At 29.3% G+C, this 19,084-nt stretch overlaps 3 protein-coding genes and 1 non-coding gene across 4 annotated transcripts; 3 read left to right on the forward strand and 1 right to left on the reverse strand.

The window, feature by feature from the left end:
- The first annotated feature begins 1,019 nt into the window (after nt 1–1,019).
- Nucleotides 1,020–4,463, forward strand: LOC124928612 (probable LRR receptor-like serine/threonine-protein kinase At3g47570). Its single transcript, XM_047468852.1, has 2 exons — nt 1,020–3,902; nt 3,987–4,463. The coding sequence occupies exons 1-2, from the start codon at nt 1,223–1,225 to the stop codon at nt 4,343–4,345; spliced, it is 3,039 nt and encodes a 1,012-aa protein (XP_047324808.1). The 5' UTR covers nt 1,020–1,222; the 3' UTR covers nt 4,346–4,463.
- Nucleotides 4,464–7,268: 2,805 nt separating this feature from the next.
- LOC124928613 (receptor kinase-like protein Xa21) lies at nt 7,269–10,749 on the forward strand. Its single transcript, XM_047468853.1, has 2 exons — nt 7,269–10,138; nt 10,233–10,749. Exons 1-2 carry the CDS (start codon nt 7,468–7,470, stop codon nt 10,589–10,591), a joined length of 3,030 nt encoding a protein of 1,009 aa, XP_047324809.1. The 5' UTR covers nt 7,269–7,467; the 3' UTR covers nt 10,592–10,749.
- Nucleotides 10,750–13,067: 2,318 nt separating this feature from the next.
- Nucleotides 13,068–13,138, forward strand: TRNAG-CCC. Its single transcript has one exon. It is a non-coding gene; the product is annotated as a tRNA-Gly (tRNA).
- A 59-nt stretch (nt 13,139–13,197) lies between these two features.
- On the reverse strand, nt 13,198–13,671 carry LOC124928605. Its single transcript, XM_047468845.1, has one exon. It carries the CDS (start codon nt 13,649–13,651, stop codon nt 13,304–13,306), a length of 348 nt encoding a protein of 115 aa, XP_047324801.1. The 5' UTR covers nt 13,652–13,671; the 3' UTR covers nt 13,198–13,303.
- Between the last annotated feature and the right edge of the window lie 5,413 nt (nt 13,672–19,084).

Below are 19,084 nucleotides of genomic sequence, written 5' to 3' on the forward strand. Positions count from 1 at the left end.
CAAAAAGATCGAAAAAACCAACACCTCTCTAAACTGTTAGGTTTTGTCTCGTCGGTTCTTCACCACAAAATCATCTTAACCAATGGTGATATTGATTTTCCAAAATCTTCATCCGTTTGGTAGTTGAAAAATGAAGAAAAGAATTAGATATTAAACAGAATGAAAAACTTTACCATTTCTAAATAAAATTCAAGTAAGATTTTTTTAAACTTGGTAAGGTTATTTCTAAACCACTAAATTTCTAAATAAAAGCATCTCTTTAATTTGTTAAATAAATTAAAAACTTCATATTATACCACTAGCCAAATAAAATTAGATTTAAAAAAAATAGTCAGCCATCATAAACAAGGTTAACAAGACTTATACGTATGACATGATAGTAAATACTGTTGCACATTTTACCACTAGTGGTAAGAGGTTATTTTATTTATATTATGGTCGGTCGATTAAACCGTTTATTTATTTTAAGGCTTGATACAACAAATAGGGAATCAGGTATAATTCTGGATATGGGTTATTTTGTATGATTAAAAATAAGTTAACTCCAAATAACTTTCTTGAAAATATATGTTTTTTTTAAAGAAAACAAAAATATTGTCATGAAAATTATTTGTCAATGAACTTGTCTAAGGTTCTCATAGCCAATGTTAAAGTCTTGAGTTAACTGTTTCCAAGCTTTTCTCTGTAATTAAAACTAAAAGAACAAAAGACTTAAATAGTCAACAGAATTTGTGGTGTGTAAATCTCATTTTATCAAGTTTTGTCTTTCCATTAGCAATTTGGTAGGGACCATGCACATATGGTGGACCTTTCTATTAAATGGCAAAAGACTTTCTAGCTCTAAGATGGCCTTAAAATCCCAAAATGGTTCATTATATCGTCAGTATAGCTCAATAATTTGAATATATATTTTGTGGTGGAAAATGATGGATGATCAATTGTGTTGGTATGAATCATTAATTTGAAAATGAGAGATATCTCTTATCTTGACGTATGTCAACATTTTAGTACTCAAGAAACCGAGTTAAACAGCACAAAAACAGTACAGGAGACTAGACTTTAGGTGTGTCGACTGGAATGGAGAAAATTGCTCAAAAAGCTACAGTCATCACCACTAGATTTTGTTTATATTTTGTGCAATATGCCTTCTAAATGCAACAAGACTTTCTATAGTTGCTAATCTATAACTAAATTTCAGATACTTGAGATTTAGTTTTAAGCAATGAGATCTATTATTATTATTAGCAATTTTCAGATACTTGTTGCATTTCTTGTTTTAGCTAAAGCGAAAAACTTTAGCAACGAGACTGACCTTTTGTCTTTGCTGGACATAAAATCCCATATAGCCTCAGATGATAATCCGATGCAAGTCACCAACACCTGGAACCACTCTATCCACTTCTGTCTGTGGCTGGGTGTCTCCTGCAGTAGACGACATAACAGAGTCATATCCTTGAATTTGAGTTCCTCCAATCTTGTTGGCACCATCTCTTCCTCCATTGGAAACCTTACTTTCCTTAGGGAACTATACCTCTCAAATAACGGCTTCCATGGAGTGATACCCTTAGAGATTGGTCAGCTTTCTAGGCTGGAGGCCATTGAACTTGATGGTAACTCATTAGAAGGGGAGATTCCATCAAACATCTCTGGATGCCATCGCCTGTCATTCATTAACTTTGAAGGCAATAGGCTTGTAGGCCAGGTTCCATGGGAAGCTCTAGCCTCCTTAGCGCAGTTGACATGGCTTTCTATTGGGAACAATAACTTGACAGGAACCATTGTGCATGCAGGTAACTTATCATCATCAATGGAAGCTTTTCTCGTGATGGAAAACAAGTTGGATGAAACAATACCTGATTCATTCGGCCGCCTACATAACTTAAAGCTTCTCGGCCTTAGCCTCAATTACTTTCATGGGCCGGTTCCTTTGTCCATTCTTAATATTTCATCACTCGAATTTTTTAGTGTGGTCCTGAACAATCTAGAGGGAAGACTTCCCAAGAATCTAGGTTTGGCCTCTCAACACCTTAAATCCTTTTTTATATCAGGAAACCAATTTACAGGAGATATTCCTCAATCACTTTGGAATGCCTCGAACCTTCAACGAGTGGATTTGGGCGCGAACAAGTTCACGGGTTGGGTGCCTACTGAGATTGGCCTCCTAAAGAAGCTTGAAAGCCTAAATGTGCAAGGTAATTTTCTAGGATCTAGGGGAGCACATGATCTTGATTTTATAACAAATTTAGTCAACTGTAGTTCTCTACGAGTATTATATCTGGCTGAAAACAATTTTGGGGGACTATTGCCTAACTCCGTAGCAAACCTCTCTACGAATCTTCAATCCCTTTTTGTTGCGTATAACCAGATCTCTGGAAGCATTCCACAAGGTCTGGGTGAACTAACGCAATTGAAACTTCTTGGTGTGTATTATAATCAACTGGTTGGCCCTATACCTTCTTCCATATGTAAACTTAAAAATCTGCAAGATGCTGGATTTGGTAAGAACATGCTGTCTGGGGAAATCCCTTCATGCATTGGGAACTTGACGTCAATAAACAAGCTTTGGCTAGAGCAAAACAAGCTTGAAGGTAGCATTCCATCAAGCATTGGGAATTGCCAAAATTTGTTATTGCTTCAACTTTATGGTAACAAACTCAGTGGTAATATTCCCCGTGAACTCATGAGTTTGTCATCCCTCTCGATTTCTTTGACACTTGACGGGAATCGCTTCAATGGTTCTATTCCCCCAGAAATTGGCAACTTGAGGAAATTAGTTAAGCTAAATCTTTCCCATAACGAATTATCTGGTCCAATCCCTAGTAGCATAGGCAGCTGTCAAGATCTAATACAACTTTATTTGGATCACAATTTCTTCGAAGGATCCATTCCCGAGACTCTTAAGTCCTTGAGAGGCATTGAGGTAATCGACCTTTCCCACAACAATCTCTCGGGTGTGATTCCATCTCCCCTAGGTAAGCTTCCGTTCTTGATGAAGTTGAATCTTTCTTTCAATGATCTCCAAGGGGAGATGCCAGTAGAAGGAGTTTTCACCAATGCAACTGGAATTTCAGTTATTGGGAACAACAAGCTCTGCGGAGGATTACCTGCACTGAATTTGTCAAATTGTCATAAAAATGAGCCTAAGAAACATATAAACATAAGTAGGCTTGTGCTTATAGCTATCTCTTCATTTTGCGGCCTCTTAGGAATATGTTTGACTCTGTATTGTTTGATATTTAAAAAGTTAGGACGCATCCCATCTCCTCAAACTCTAACAATGGACGATCTACCTGTCTCCTTCAGAGAGCTATACAAAGCTACCAATGGATTTTCTCCAGAGAATTTGATTGGGAAAGGAGGATATAGTTCTGTGTACAAAGGAATTCTTGAGAAAAGTGAAGAAACAATCATTGCAATCAAGGTACTGAACTTAACAATCTTAGGATCATCGAAGAGTTTCATTGCAGAATGCAAAGCTCTCATAAACACAAGACATCGAAACCTCATCAAAATCCTGACTTGTTGCTCGGGTGTTGATTTTGAAGGCAATGATTTCAAAGCCCTTGTATTTGAGTTCATGCCAAATGGGAGTCTCGACATGTGGTTGCATCCACTTCAATCAAATGGAAACTATTTGATTGAGGAGATGAGAAGTTTGAGTTTCTTACAACGCCTGAACATATCCGTGGATTTGGCCTATGCTTTAGATTATCTTCATAATCAAAGCCAAACACCCATCATACATTGTGATGTAAAGCCGAGCAATATTCTTCTCAATTCCGACATGGTTGCTCATTTGAGTGACTTTGGCTTGGCGAGGTTTTTCAAACAACCCGACAATTTAAGTTCTTCCAGTTCCACCGATGTTGGGCTTAAGGGAACAGTCGGTTATGCTGCACCAGGCAGGACAATGCATTCTTCTTCTTTTCTTAAGTTTTGTAGATTTTATCTCATTCTACTAACAACTTATATCCTACAATGTACAGAATATGGAATGGGAAGTGAAGTATCTGCACGTGGAGATGTGTACAGCTATGGCATCGTTCTGTTGGAGATGTTTACAGGAAAAAGGCCAACGGATGAGATGTTCAAAACAGGCCTAAACCTTCATAATCTAGTAGAGATGGGTTTGCCTGAGCAGGAAATGGAGATTTTGGATTCAGAACTTGTCTTTGAGATGGAGAACGAGAGTAACGATAGAAGAAGACCAAAGAAGGAGAAATTACATGAATGCTCGAAGAGGATACTGAGAATTGGATTAGCTTGCTCAATGGAAACACCGAAAGAGAGAATGGACATTTCTGATGCACTGAAAGAGCTTCAGTCAATTCAAAGTGAGTTCTGATCATGTGTTGCGAATTTGAGATTTTCATCTTCTTTCCATTTCTATTTTCATCTATTTTCATGTAGTGTAATGTATTATTCATTACCAAGTAATGCATGTAAGAATTGAGATAGACCTTCATCGAATGCTCCTTCAATAATACCTACCTGGTAGTCCTTTGGCAAGGAAGCTCCCTTAGAGAGATCCAAATATGAACAATGTGAAGTTTAGCGTCACAATCTAGGGGTGAGCAAACGGATAAACTCAACCCGTATTACTCACTTATTTTCAACCCAAATTAAATTTACCCAATCCATAATCCAACTCATATTATTTACTAATATGGGTTAGGTGTGAGTTGGGTTGGGTAACCCAAATTATTTTTATTTTATTTCTTCATTCAACATGTATTTGACTCATTTAACACATTTTTATTCGTTTAACACGTTTTTGACATGTTTAACACATTTTCCACATTTTTCACGTTTTTGGCACGTTTAACACGTTTTGACACAATTTTCACATTTTTGACACGTTTAACACGTTTTTCACACGTTTAACACATTTTTGACACGTTTAACATATTTTTGACACGTTTAACACATTTTTGACACGTTTTCATATTTTTGGCATGTTTAACTCTTTTTTAATACGTTTAACACGTTTTTGATATGTTTGACACGTTTTTCACGATTATGACACATTTAACCCATTTTGACACGTTTTTCACGATTATGACACATTTAATACATTTGGACACGTTTTTCACATTTTTGGCACGTTTAACACGTTTTGACACGTTTAATATATTTTTCAAATTCTTAACACGTTTAACACGTTTTTAGCATGTTTTCACACGTTTTTTACGTTTTTGGCATGTTTAACACGTTTTGACACGTTTTCCACATTTTCCACATTTTTGGCACGTTTTGACACGTTTAACACGTTTTTAACACGTTTAACATGTTTCTCACATTTTTGACACGTTTAATATGTTTTTCACATGTTTAACGTGCCAAAACGTGATAAACATGCCAAAAACATGTCAAAACTTGTCAAAACGTGTTAACGTGCAAAAAACATGTTAAACATGTCAAAAATATGTTTAATATGCAAAAATGTGTTAAACGTGTTAAAATGTCAAAAACGTGTTAAACGTGCTAAAAACGTGAAAAATGTGTTAAACGTACCAAAACGTGTTAAATGTGCTAAAAATGTGTTAAATGAGCCAAAAACGTGTTAAACGTGTTCAACATGTCAAAAACGTGTTAAACGTGCAAAAATGTGAAAATGTGTTAACGTGTGAAAAATATGTGGAAAACGTGTCAAATATGTCAAAAACGTGTTAAACATGCTAAAAACGTGAAAAATATGTTAAACGTGTTAAACATATCAAAAACGTGTTAAACGTGTTAAAATGTCAAAAACGTTGAAATCGTGTTAAACTTGTCAAAAACGTAGAAACTGTGTTAAACTTATCAACAACGTGTTAAACTTGTCAAAAACATGTTAAACGTATTAAAATGTCAAAAATGTGTTAAACGTGACAAAAACGTGAAAAACGTGTTATTAGTGTGAAAACGTGTTAAACATGTCAAAAACGTATTAAACGTGCTAAAAATATGAAAATGTTAAAAATGTGTGAAAAACGTGTTATAAGTGTGAAAACATGTTAAAAATGTTAAAAACGTGTTAAACGTGTGAAAAACGTGTTACAAATGTCAAAAACGTGTTCGACTTAAAGTTGGAAGATGATTAGTTTATATTGAATTAATAATAGAGAATTAAATTAAATTTATATAATTTGAATAATTTGGATAACCCTAACCCAACCCAACTCAAATTAAACTCAATACATACTCAACCCAACCCAAACTAATATTTTGGGTTTGGGTTAGGATTGGGTAAACCCAAATTATGCTCACCCCTAACACAATCTACATATTTTTAATGAGCATATCGATCACTCAGACCTCCATGGCTGTTCGGACCTGCAGCTCGAAAGGGATCAAAGAGGCCAGACATTGAGATCCATAATTCTTCACCTTAAACTACCTAGGATTTTGTGGCCAAGGTTTTTCTTCTTTTTTTTTTGGTCAAAAAGATCGAAAGAACCAACTCCTGTCTAAACGGTTAGATTTGGTCGGTTTTCACCACAACAATTTGGCAGTTGAAAAATAAAGAAAATAAATAGATATGTAACAGAATGAGAAACTTTACCGTTTCTGAATAAAATTCAAATGAAAATTTTCTAAATTTAGGTTAGTTTATTTCTAAACCACTAAATTTCTAAATAAATGTCTCTTTAATTCATTAAATAAATTAAAATTAATATGTTATACTACTAGTAAAATAAAATTAGATTTAAAAAAAATAAATCAATCATAAAAACAAGGTTAACAAGACTTAAATGCATGACATGACATGATAGTAAATACTTACATATTTTACCACTAGTGGTAATAGGTTATTTTATTTATATTTAAACCGTTTATTAGAATTGGGTATAATTCTAGATGGGTTATTTTGTATGATTAAAAGAAATTACTCCCAATTAACTTACTTGACAATATATAAGAGGATATAACCCCAAATTTGTCAATGTTAAAATCTTGAGTCAACTGTTGCCAAGCTTTTCTCTGGAACTAAAACTAAAAGTAGTCAACAGGATTTGTGGTGTGTAAATCTCATTCTATCAAGTTTTTTCTTTCCATTAGCAATTTGGTAGGGACCATGCACATAATGGACATTTCTACTAAAAGGTAAAAGACTTTCTAGCCCTAAGATGACCTTAAACTCCCAAAATATAGTCAGTCTAAGCTCAATAATTTGAATGTATCTTTTGTGGTGGAAAATGATGCATGATCAATTGTGTGGTAATCATTAATTTGAAAATGAGGGATCTCTTATCTTGACTTATGTAAACATTTTAGTGCGCAAGAAATCAAGCCAAACGGCACAAAAACAACAGGATACTAGACTTTAGGTGTGTACACTGGAATGGAGAAAATTACTCAAAAAGCTAGTCCTCACCACTAGAATTTGTTTATATTTGGTGCAATCTGCCTTCTAAATGTAGCAAGACTTTCTATAGTTGCTAATCTATAACTAAATTTCAGATCCCTGAGATTTAGTTGTAAGCAATGAGATCTATTATTATTATTAGCATGTTTCAGATACTTGTTGCATTTCTTGTTTTAGCGAAAGCGAAAAATTTTAGCAATGAGACTGACCTTTTGTCTTTGCTGGACATAAAAGCCCATATAACTGCGGCTGATAATCTAACGCAAGTCACCAGCAATTGGAATGATTCTAACCACTTCTGTCTGTGGAAGGGTATCACCTGCAGTAGACGACATAACAGAGTCATAGCGTTGAATTTGAGTTCCTCCAATCTTGTTGGCACCATCTCTTCCTCCATTGGAAACCTTACTTTCCTTAGGGAACTATACCTCTCAAACAATGGCTTTCATGGAGTGATACCCTTAGAGATTGGTCAGCTTTCTAGGCTGGAGGCCATTGAACTTGATGGTAACTCATTAGAAGGGGAGATTCCATCAAACATCTCTGGATGCCATAACCTGTCATTCATTAAATTTGAAAGAAATCTGCTTGTAGGCCATGTTCCATGGGAAGCTCTTGCCTCTTTATCGCAGTTGACATGGCTTTCTATTGGCAACAACAACTTGACAGGGACTGTTGTTCCAGCAGGTAACTTGTCTTCATCTATTGAAGTTATTCTTGTAGATAACAACAAGTTGGATCAAACATTACCTGATTCAATTGGCCGCCTGAAGAACTTAAAAGTCCTCGACCTCAGCCTCAATTACTTTCACGGGACAGTTCCTTTGTCCATTTTAAATCTTTCCTCACTCGTCAGTGTCGGTTTGTCGGGTAACAAATTAGAGGGAAAACTTCCCAAGAATCTAGGATTGGCCTCTCAAAACCTTGAATCCTTTATTATATGGGGAAACAAATTTACAGGGGCTATTCCTCGATCACTTTGGAATGCCTCGAACCTTCAACAAATAGATTTGAGTCAAAACATGTTCACGTCTTGGTTTTCTTATGAGATTGGCTTCTTGAAGGAACTTCAATTTATAAATGTGCAAGAAAATTTTCTGGGATCTGGGGGAGAACGCGATCTTGATTTCATGACAAATTTGGTCAACTGCAGTTCTCTAAGAGTATTATATCTGGCTGAAAACAATTTTGGCGGACTATTGCCCAATTCCATAGCAAACCTCTCTTCAAATCTTCAACACCTATTCATTGCGTATAACCAGATTTCTGGAAGCATTCCACAAGGTCTTGGTGAACTAACGCAACTGAATCTTCTTGGTATGTTTTATAATCAACTCGTTGGCCCTATTCCTTCTTCCATATGTAAGCTTAAAAATCTGCAAGATGCTGGATTTGGTAAGAACATGTTGTCTGGGGAAATCCCATCATGCATTGGGAACTTGACGTCAATAAACAAGCTTTGGCTAGAGCAAAACAAACTTGAAGGTAGCATTCCATCAAGCATTGGGAATTGCCAGAATTTGTTATTGCTTCAACTTTATGGTAACAAACTCAGTGGTAACATTCCCCGTGAACTGATGAGTTTGTCATCCCTCTCGATTTCTTTGACACTTGACGGAAATCGCTTCAATGGTTCTATTCCCCCAGAAATTGGCAACTTGAGGAAATTAGTTAAGCTAAATCTTTCCAATAACGAATTATCTGGTCCAATCCCTAGTAGCATAGGCGGCTGTCAAGATCTAATAAAACTTTATTTGGATCACAATTTCTTCCAAGGATCCATTCCCGAGACTCTCAAGTTCTTGAGAGGCATTGAGGTAATCGACCTTTCCCACAACAATCTCTCGGGTGTGATTCCATCTCCCCTAGGTAAGCTTCCGTTCTTGATGAAGTTGAATCTTTCTTTCAATGATCTCCAAGGAGAGATGCCAGTGGAAGGAGTTTTCACCAATGCAACTGGAATTTCAGTTATTGGGAACAACAAGCTCTGCGGAGGATTGCCTGCACTGAATTTGCCAAATTGTCATAAAAGTGAGCCTAAGAAAAATATAAACATAAGTAGGCTTGTGCTTATAGCCATCTCTTCATTTTGTGGCCTCTTAGGAATATGTTTGACTCTGTATTGTTTGAAGTTAAAACGCATCCCATCTCCTCAAATTCTAACAATGGACAATCTACCTGTCTCCTTCAGAGAGCTATACAAAGCTACCAATGGATTTTCTCCAGAGAATTTGATTGGGAAAGGAGGATATAGTTCTGTGTACAAAGGAGTTCTTGAGAAAAGCAAAGAAACAATCGTTGCAATCAAGGTACTCAACCTAACAATCATAGGATCATCGAAGAGCTTCATTGCCGAATGCAAAGCTCTCATAAACACAAGACATCGAAACCTCATCAAAGTCCTGACTTGTTGCTCGGGTGTTGATTTTGAAGGCAATGATTTCAAAGCCCTTGTATTTGAGTTCATGCCAAATGGGAGTCTCGACATGTGGCTGCATCCACTTCAATCAAATGCCAACTATTTGATTGAGGAGATGAGAAGTTTGAGTTTCTTACAACGCCTGAACATAGCAGTGGATTTGGCCTATGCTTTAGATTATCTTCATAATCAAAGCCAAACACCCATCATACATTGTGATGTAAAGCCGAGCAATATTCTTCTCAATTCCGACATGGTTGCTCATTTGAGTGACTTTGGCTTGGCGAGGTTTTTCAAACAACTCGACAATTCAAGTTCTTCCAGCTCCACCGGTGTTGGGCTTAAGGGAACAGTCGGTTATGCTGCACCAGGTAAAGACAATGCATCCCTCTTTTTTTCTTAAGTTTTGTAGATTTGATCTCAAACTACTAACAACTTAATTATATCCTACAATGTAATGTACAGAATATGGAATGGGAAGCGAAGTATCTGCACGTGGAGATGTATACAGCTATGGCATCGTTCTGTTGGAGATGATTACAGGAAAAAGGCCAACGGATGAGATGTTCAAAACAGGCCTAAATCTTCATAAGCTAGTAGAAATGGCTTTGCCTGAGCAGGAAATGGAGATTTTGGATTCGGAACTTCTCTTAGAGATGGAGAACGAGAGTAACGATAGAAGAAGACCAAAGAAGGAGAAATTACATGAATGCTCGAAGAGGATACTGAGAATTGGATTAGCTTGCTCAATGGAAACACCGAAAGAGCGAATGGACATTTCTGATGCACTGAAAGAGCTTCAGTCAATTCAAAGTGAGCTCTGAGCATGTGTTGCGAATATGAGATTATCATCTTCTTACTATTTCTATTTCTGTTTTCAAATAATCTAATAGATTGAATGCCAATAAATGCATGTAAGAATTGGAGAGAGACGTTCATCAAATTCTCCGTCAATTACATTAACACTTACCTGATAATCCTTAGGCAGGCAAGCAAGCAAGCTCCTGATAATCTGCATCTTATCCTTCAGACCTCCATGATTGTACGGACCTGCAGCTCGTGGAGATCCATAATTCTTCCCTTACCGATGATGATTCCGGCGATATGTGATTCATTGGTTAGAATTCAGATTTATGTAACTTTTATTTTTATAATTTTTCCACATTTTTTTTAAATTTTAAAAGTTATCAATAATAACTTTTTTAATTTAAATGAAAATATAAATAATGGATATAAAATGTCAAAGTTAGTTTCTTACATTTAAAAATTAATTAATTAAAATAATTTGACTTAGTTTATTAGTTATTTTATAAATTTGGTTATAGGTTTCAGTTTTTGTGGAGAAACCATTTTTTTAGTGGGTTATAAAAAGAATAGTCATATATTAATGCATAAGTTGCTAGGGGATGTTTAATATTTTGTCTGAACCGAATATTCGACCGAATTAAAATTCACCGAATTCGAATAAACCGAATTCAAATTACATTTTCGGTTTTCGAATCGAATTTTAAACCGATTCGAATTCAAATACGGTTTTCGGTTTGATTTTCGATTTTAGGTTTTAACTCGAAAATCAAACCGAAAACCGAATTCATTTTTATTATATATATATTATATAACTTATTACATATTATATATTAAATTATCATGGGCCTCCTACTAGATCCTTACATTAAATTCATAACCTCTCATTCATTTTCCCATTTCTCTATTTGTTCACACATTTTAACCGCCATATATTGTTGTCGTTGACACTATTTTTTTACTTTCGTCGTTCAATTGTTGAATATATATTAGCGTTAGTAACACTAAACTAAATTTACGTGATTTATATTTTTTTATAATTTAAGTAGATAAGACCTCTTTAACAACTTATTTATTTTGTTAATTTAAAAAAAAAAATTATCTTATGGGCAAATGATGTTCTATATTTGGTCTAAACCGAATATCCGACCGAATTCGAACCGAATTCGAATTTATTCAAATCAGTTTTGTTTTCGAATTTTTTTAAAAAAATAAAAATTCGAAAAATCTGAACCGAAAATTCAAATAACCCTAAAACCGAACCGATGAACACTCCTAGCATAACTTATATTATTTAAACATCATTTCAATAATTTTATCATAAAAAATTATTTTTAAAAAAATTATGGTATAAACGATTCTTTACTATAATTATCTAAAATCGAATTGGTCGTGAATATTGATAAAAAAATGTCTTCAAATAAACAGGACAGAAATAATAACTTCACTCCATTCTATATTTCATATATTACTTAAACTACTTTGGAAGACACAAATAAATATATATATATATATATATATATATATATATATATATATATATATATATATATATATATATATATATATATATTTTAAACTACCGGAACGGAATAATTCATAATTCCAATAAAAAATCTTAAATAAATTATAATTCTGGTTAGAAAAATTAACTATATGTACTGGCTACCGAAACAAATTAATATAGGTCTTCGAAAATTTCAACTTTTGTTTGACGGCTGAACAACGGTCCGCTCGGTTATAAATGGATTGGTTATCTAATTTTAATATTTTCTTTATTTCATATGAAATAATAAAATAAAGCATAAAAATGAAATAAGAATCTTCTAAATTAGACAAGTATTTAAACCACTAATTTTTTTAAATAAAAATTTCTTTTTAATTTATAAATATCACAAAATCTAAATAATAATCAAACATAAAAATAAATATTAATAATTATGTGACTAACAAAACTCAAACTAATTAATGATAAATAAAAATATACTGAAAATTCCTCAATTCATTTAAAATTAAGAGTTTACTTAATTTTTTATAAAATTGTACATTTAAAAATTAAAAAAATACTGTAAATAATAAGAAGTTTACTTTATAAAATTATTATTAGTTATATATTATTCTTATATATATAATTTAATTATAAATTAATTAATAAATAATAATAAAAATCATTATATCTATAAAATTAATTATAAATTTATTTGAATAATTAATAACATTTTTTTTACGTACAAATATAAATTCACCTTTCTTTATGAAATGTTTTTTAATCATAAAATTAAAATTGTTAGAATTTTAATTAAATCAAACTAGTTAAGCACTTTTTTTAAATAGTAAAATTTGAAATCGAAATTTTAACTCTTCAAAAATATTAAAATGTCAAAATATATAAATATATGTATGGTCTGTACCGTTACATTATCAACTTTTTCATTTATTATTTATTCAATGATTTAAACTATTTAAATAATTAACATTTACTGACAAAGTTCATAAGCGCATCTGGTGTAGTGGTATCATAGTACCCTCCCACGGTACTGACCGGGGTTCGATTCCCCGGATGCGCAACTTATTTTTATTTTATTTTTTGGTAAAAATTAACATATTATATACCCTCAAATTTGTATTTAATTCAGTATATATTTTATAATATGATTGAGAGTTTAAAGAAACAATATAATCATTCACATCTTTGAAAAGAAGACAATATTGATAACTAACTAACTAGCTAGCTAGTATGAAGAAGAACTAGAATTTAAGAACTCAATACAATCCTCCAAAGCCTCAGCCCTATGTGAATCAATAATGGCAGCCGCATGATCTACATAAGACCTAGATCTCGCCAAATTACCCTCCGTAGATGAAACCTTTCTCGACGATCTTTTACCATTAGACACAAACCGAAGAGCTTTCGCGACCATACTTCCCCAAAAGTGGTGACCTCCTGTTGAAACCGCCTTTTTCTTCTTCTTTGTGGGGTTGTTGTTGATCGTGGCTGGCTTCTTATCGAATGGCAAATCGTAATATTTGATGTCAAAATCACTAAAACTCACTCTCCTACTACTACTATTCATCATCATTTAATAATTTGAATGTTGTTGATCAATTTCATATGGGAATGAGGGAGGTTTGGAGTAAAGGTATATATAGAGAAAAAAAGGTAAAGAAGAAAACACTAGAATCTAAAGAGAGGGTTTGGGGGAAGGAATTAAAATAAAGTAAAAGGGGAGATTCAGTAGTATTATTGAATTGAATGCATTGGGAATCTATCCATTAATTAATATTATTATGTGGAAATATTGTGAATGACGTCTACTTAATTTGCATGGTTCATTAGATAGGGTTGCTTATTAACCAAAACAAGAGACTTTAGACGTCGACATTTGAACAAAAAGAAGTTTGGTTGGTCAAAAGGTAGTCATTTTGAGTGTGGTGGGAGACAATCTCGATTCAAGCAGATTTATATGTTGGTATCATCTTCAAACTAAACCTAATGGAAGATTTACACCAATTTCTTTTACCCGACCCGAATTTATTTATAAGACAACCAACATGACCTCCTATAAATTAGAGCGTTTTTAGTGAGAATGGTCGGATACAAAACATTTTAGTTGGGTGTGCGTAAAAAAAAGACCGATTAGGGTATCTGTTTTATGGGTTATTGTTCAATAATTTTGTTCTTATAGGATTTTGAGAAATTATGGTATTGATATTATAGAGTGACAAATTTTCAAAGGTTTAATAAATATATATATATATATATGGTGCATAGAGTGATACTTTTGATGGCATCTTCTTCTTCTGTCTTATAAATGACTAAGACTTGTCTCTTTTTGTTGGTCTTGTAGACCCAACTTATTCAATAATTTCTTTCTATGGCCCGGCCGGTCCAAATAGCAACGTCTTCTATAAATTAACAAAAGTAGAATTATAGAGAGAGAAAAAGGAATGAGTGTTTGAACTTTTTCTCATTTTAGGGGGGAAGTAAGGAATTCATAGAATAGATTGAAGTTAGATTTCAAAATTAATCTTTTTTAACTGGTCAATTAGTGAACTTCATGTTTTTTCTGTAATATAATAATGGGTTTTCTATTTGTATATAAATAATAACATTTTTGGGAAATTGAATCACATATAGATGGAATGATTTTTGTTTAAAATTTAGGCAACTTATAATTAATATTAAAAGTATCTTGTACGAAAGAATAAAACGCCCCTAATAAACCCAACATAAAAAATTGACTAACAACTATGTCTATAATATATAGGAACATTAAAGTTTCTCATCTTGCTTAGGTCTTATTCTTCTTTTTTTTATACCCCCATAATTTACCATGTATTATTCGGTGTTATGTAGAAATTTTCTAAATCTTATTATGATTGCCAAGGTGATAAAGGTAGTTATTATAAAATTTATAATTTATTTTGAACAAGTGAGATCTCATTTGAAAACTAGAGAAGTACCTATTTTTATTTTGGCTTAAATTTAGAGTACAAAATGGGTTCATACCTATTTTTTTTTTTGATTGGAGTATAATTAAGTTATAAAAAGGTTTAATAAAATAGTTTTTTTTAGAGATTTGTTACAAAGGTTAGGCAATCGGTTGATTCATTGACAGGATTTTATATGTTGTATCTATGATTTTGGTAATTTATCAATAAACTATTGAAAATTTAAACTAATTCTATTAGTTAAATAAAAATAATAATTTAAATAAATAAATTAAATATAATTTAATTCAAATAAATATAAATTTATACTAAATTCAAATGTAAATTTGTTTAAAAATTGTCAATTGATAACATCAAATGTAAAATTGATAAAATTGAATGTCAAAATCTAGAAATGACAATCATTGAATAAATTATGAATTTAATCACTTTTATTGTGATAATTTAATTTATATATCCAACCGGTTATTTATATTCCAAAAAAATCCGTCCACAACCCGGCCAATTAATACGGATCAAATTAAATATATATATATATATATATATATATATATATATATATATATATATATATATTCATTTTAGAACACAATTTCATATCATTTCTTATTCTAAATTTAAAGTATTTTTGTTGTTTGTTTAGAGTGTTTTCGAGATCTTTGCTTAATTGAGTGTTTTTTAGTTCTTCACTCAATCGAGTATTTTTCGAGTTCTTTACTCAACATATTTTTGTTTAAACTCGGTGATCAATTTAGATACTTTGCCAAGTTCGTTGCGTAGCAATTCCAATACAGAATCACTGCTAGATTTGTTGTACTCTATGAAACAACAATCTGCGATAAATTACAGGGAGATGATGTAACTAATATATTTTTTTGTGTGTAAAGACAAGATAAACTAAATCAATTTTAGAATGAATGTATCCACCAAACTATAGTTTCATACAGAATGTATTTAAATTAAAAAAAAAATATATTGATGATTAATTTGTGAAACGAATATTTAAATAAGTGTCAAACCAAGAATATGTTTTTAAAAGAGCTACTTAAAAACAAACAAACATATAGATTGGACTATTATTAAAAAGAGATTATTGAATCTACTTTCTTTTTAAACCTTTTTTTTGGCTAAACTATATCATTAAATAGTACACCAAATATTTTTGGCTAAACTTCCATATATTTTAGATACATCTTTAAAAATCTTTAAAATTGTTTTAATTTAAACTCTTTTCTCAATGCAGTATATAAATAAAATACAATAAAAAAAAGTCACAAAAGAAATATGTGAAAATTAATATTACAAAAACATGTTGAGATTTATTTGTTTTATAAAATAAATAATAAGGAAGAGAAAAATAAAAGAAAAAATAAATAAACATATATATATATATTATTAGAATAATAAGATGGTAAATTTGAATTTTGATATATAAATTTCATATTTAAACCTAAAATGATATTGGGTTGTATAAAAAAATTAATCTACAGTATAAAATAGAATATAAAAATAAGAAAACATTTATTATTATTATTATTATAAATTATATATTATTATATAATATATTAAATATTATACTTAGATAACTAATGTTTTTTATTATAAAATTTATAAAAATATATATAATACATATAACTCATTTATTTACTATTACATACGATTTTTCAAATAACTTAATTTCATATATTTATTTTAATTTAAATCTACTTCTTACCTTATTATTATAAAATTAAAATAACTAATTTTCTAGTTAAAAATTAATCTTCCTAATTTAATATTATTGTAATAATTTTTATGGTTTATAATTATAATTTTTATTAATTCAAATATTTTTATTAAATTTATAAATTTTTTAAATTATGAATTTACAAAATTTTATTATTTTCAAGTATTAATATTAAAATAATAATAATAATAATATAAATATAAGTATTAATTATATATTCTTATAAAATAATAAAATTTTGTAAATTCATATTTTTAAAACTTTATAAATTTAATATTTTTTATAATTTATGTTATAATTTCAAATATATTCTAATTTTTATATTATAATTAAATTTCCGAAATGATTAAATATCTCTTTAAAATAAAAAAAAATTATATTTAGGTTTTACATGTTATTGATTTTTCTTCTTATAACAATGTCAATCACTTATTTTTATTTAATTCATTTAAAATAATAAATTTTAAAAACAATTTATTTTATAAAGTAAAAAAAATATTTTTATTAAAAATATTAAAAAAATAAATTTAGTAATTTAATTTTTTTTATTTTATAAAAAACAAATTAAAATTTGTTATAAATTAATTTTAATATTTAGACTATTTATATATATTTTATATTATTTTATTTATTATTATATATTATATTTAATAAATTTTAATTAATATCTAAAATTAATTTAAATATATAAAAAAAATAAAAAATTTCCAATAACTTAACTTTTAGTTATGACAATTAATTTTAATTTAATCTACTTTTTCACTTTACTAATTTAATTATTTTTATAAAACCAAAATAACTCAAATTTAATATTATTATATTTTTATTTTTTATAAATATAATTATAAATTTTATTATTTATGAATTTACACAAATATATTAATTGAAATGAAAACTTACTAATTTAATTGTTGGTTTATTCTTAATGTTTAATATATAGCAAAATAATACTTCAAAATATTTATACATTTTATTTTAATATATATAGATTTATTAAATTTGTTAATATATTTATTAAACATTTTTTACTCAAAAATATTATTAATATTTATTAAAAAAATTTATTATATTTAATTGTTGATTTACTATTAATACTTAATATATAGAAAAATAATTATTCAAAACAATTTATACATTTTATTTTAATATATATAAATATTTATTAAATTTGTTAATATATTTATTAAACATTTTAACTCAAAAATATTATTAATATTTATCCATTTGGAATAATTTGTTTATATATATATATATATATATATATATATATATATATATATATATATATATATATATATATATATAAAATTAATAATACTTAATTAAATGATTAAATTAAAATAAATTTTAAATATTTTATATTAAAATAAAATATATATAAATAACACATTTATTTTATCTTCAATTAATTATAAAATATAATATATATAATTAAGATTAAATATAATAAATTAAATAGTTTAAATCAAACAAAAATAAATTAAATATTATACATTAATTATATAGAAAAATAAAATAAAATATATTTATAGAAAAATAAAAATACATAATATATACATAAAAGTAAAAGTAATGTATTTTATTTTAATATATAAATAATGTATTTTATTTTAATATATAATATTTATATTTTATTTTAATTATTTAATTAAATAGTATTAATATAAGAAATACATAAAAGTAATGTATTTTATTTTAATATATAATATTTAGATTTTATTTTAATTATTTAATTAAATATTATTAATTTGAATTATATATATTTTAAATTTATAACATAAGTTAATTAATAGGTCTACAGAAAGAAATGTGTAATTATTTATAATTAATATTAAATTTAAATAATATTATATATATATATATATATATATATATATATATATATATCGATAACTTTATTTTTTTTGGAATTTTCGTGTAACGCGAAGAAATTCGCGTTTCGCGAAATGGATTAGTGTTTTTGTATAAATACTTAAATTTTTTTATTTCCTTTCTCTCTTTTTTTTCTCTACTCTTGTTCAACGGAGGTGGAAAACATCAATGATAAGAAAACCCTAACCCTGAATTTATTTATGTTCATCATACAGATTTATGTTTTTATTTTCATGATCTTCATTTCAAACCCTAACCCTAAATCGATTTATGTTCATGTTTTCAGTATCTTCATTTGAAAACCCTAAATCAAATTATGTTCTTATTTCTATTATCTTTATTTCAAACGATTTATGTTCTTAATCAAACTTAAACCCTAAATCAATTTAATCAATTTAATCTGTTCTTATTGTTCATATTTTGTTCATCTTATTGTTCATATTGATTTTCATATTGGTTGTTA

Source organism: Impatiens glandulifera, chromosome 3 (genome assembly GCF_907164915.1).
Source record: "Impatiens glandulifera chromosome 3, dImpGla2.1, whole genome shotgun sequence".
NCBI classification, from domain to species: Eukaryota; Viridiplantae; Streptophyta; class Magnoliopsida; order Ericales; family Balsaminaceae; genus Impatiens; species Impatiens glandulifera.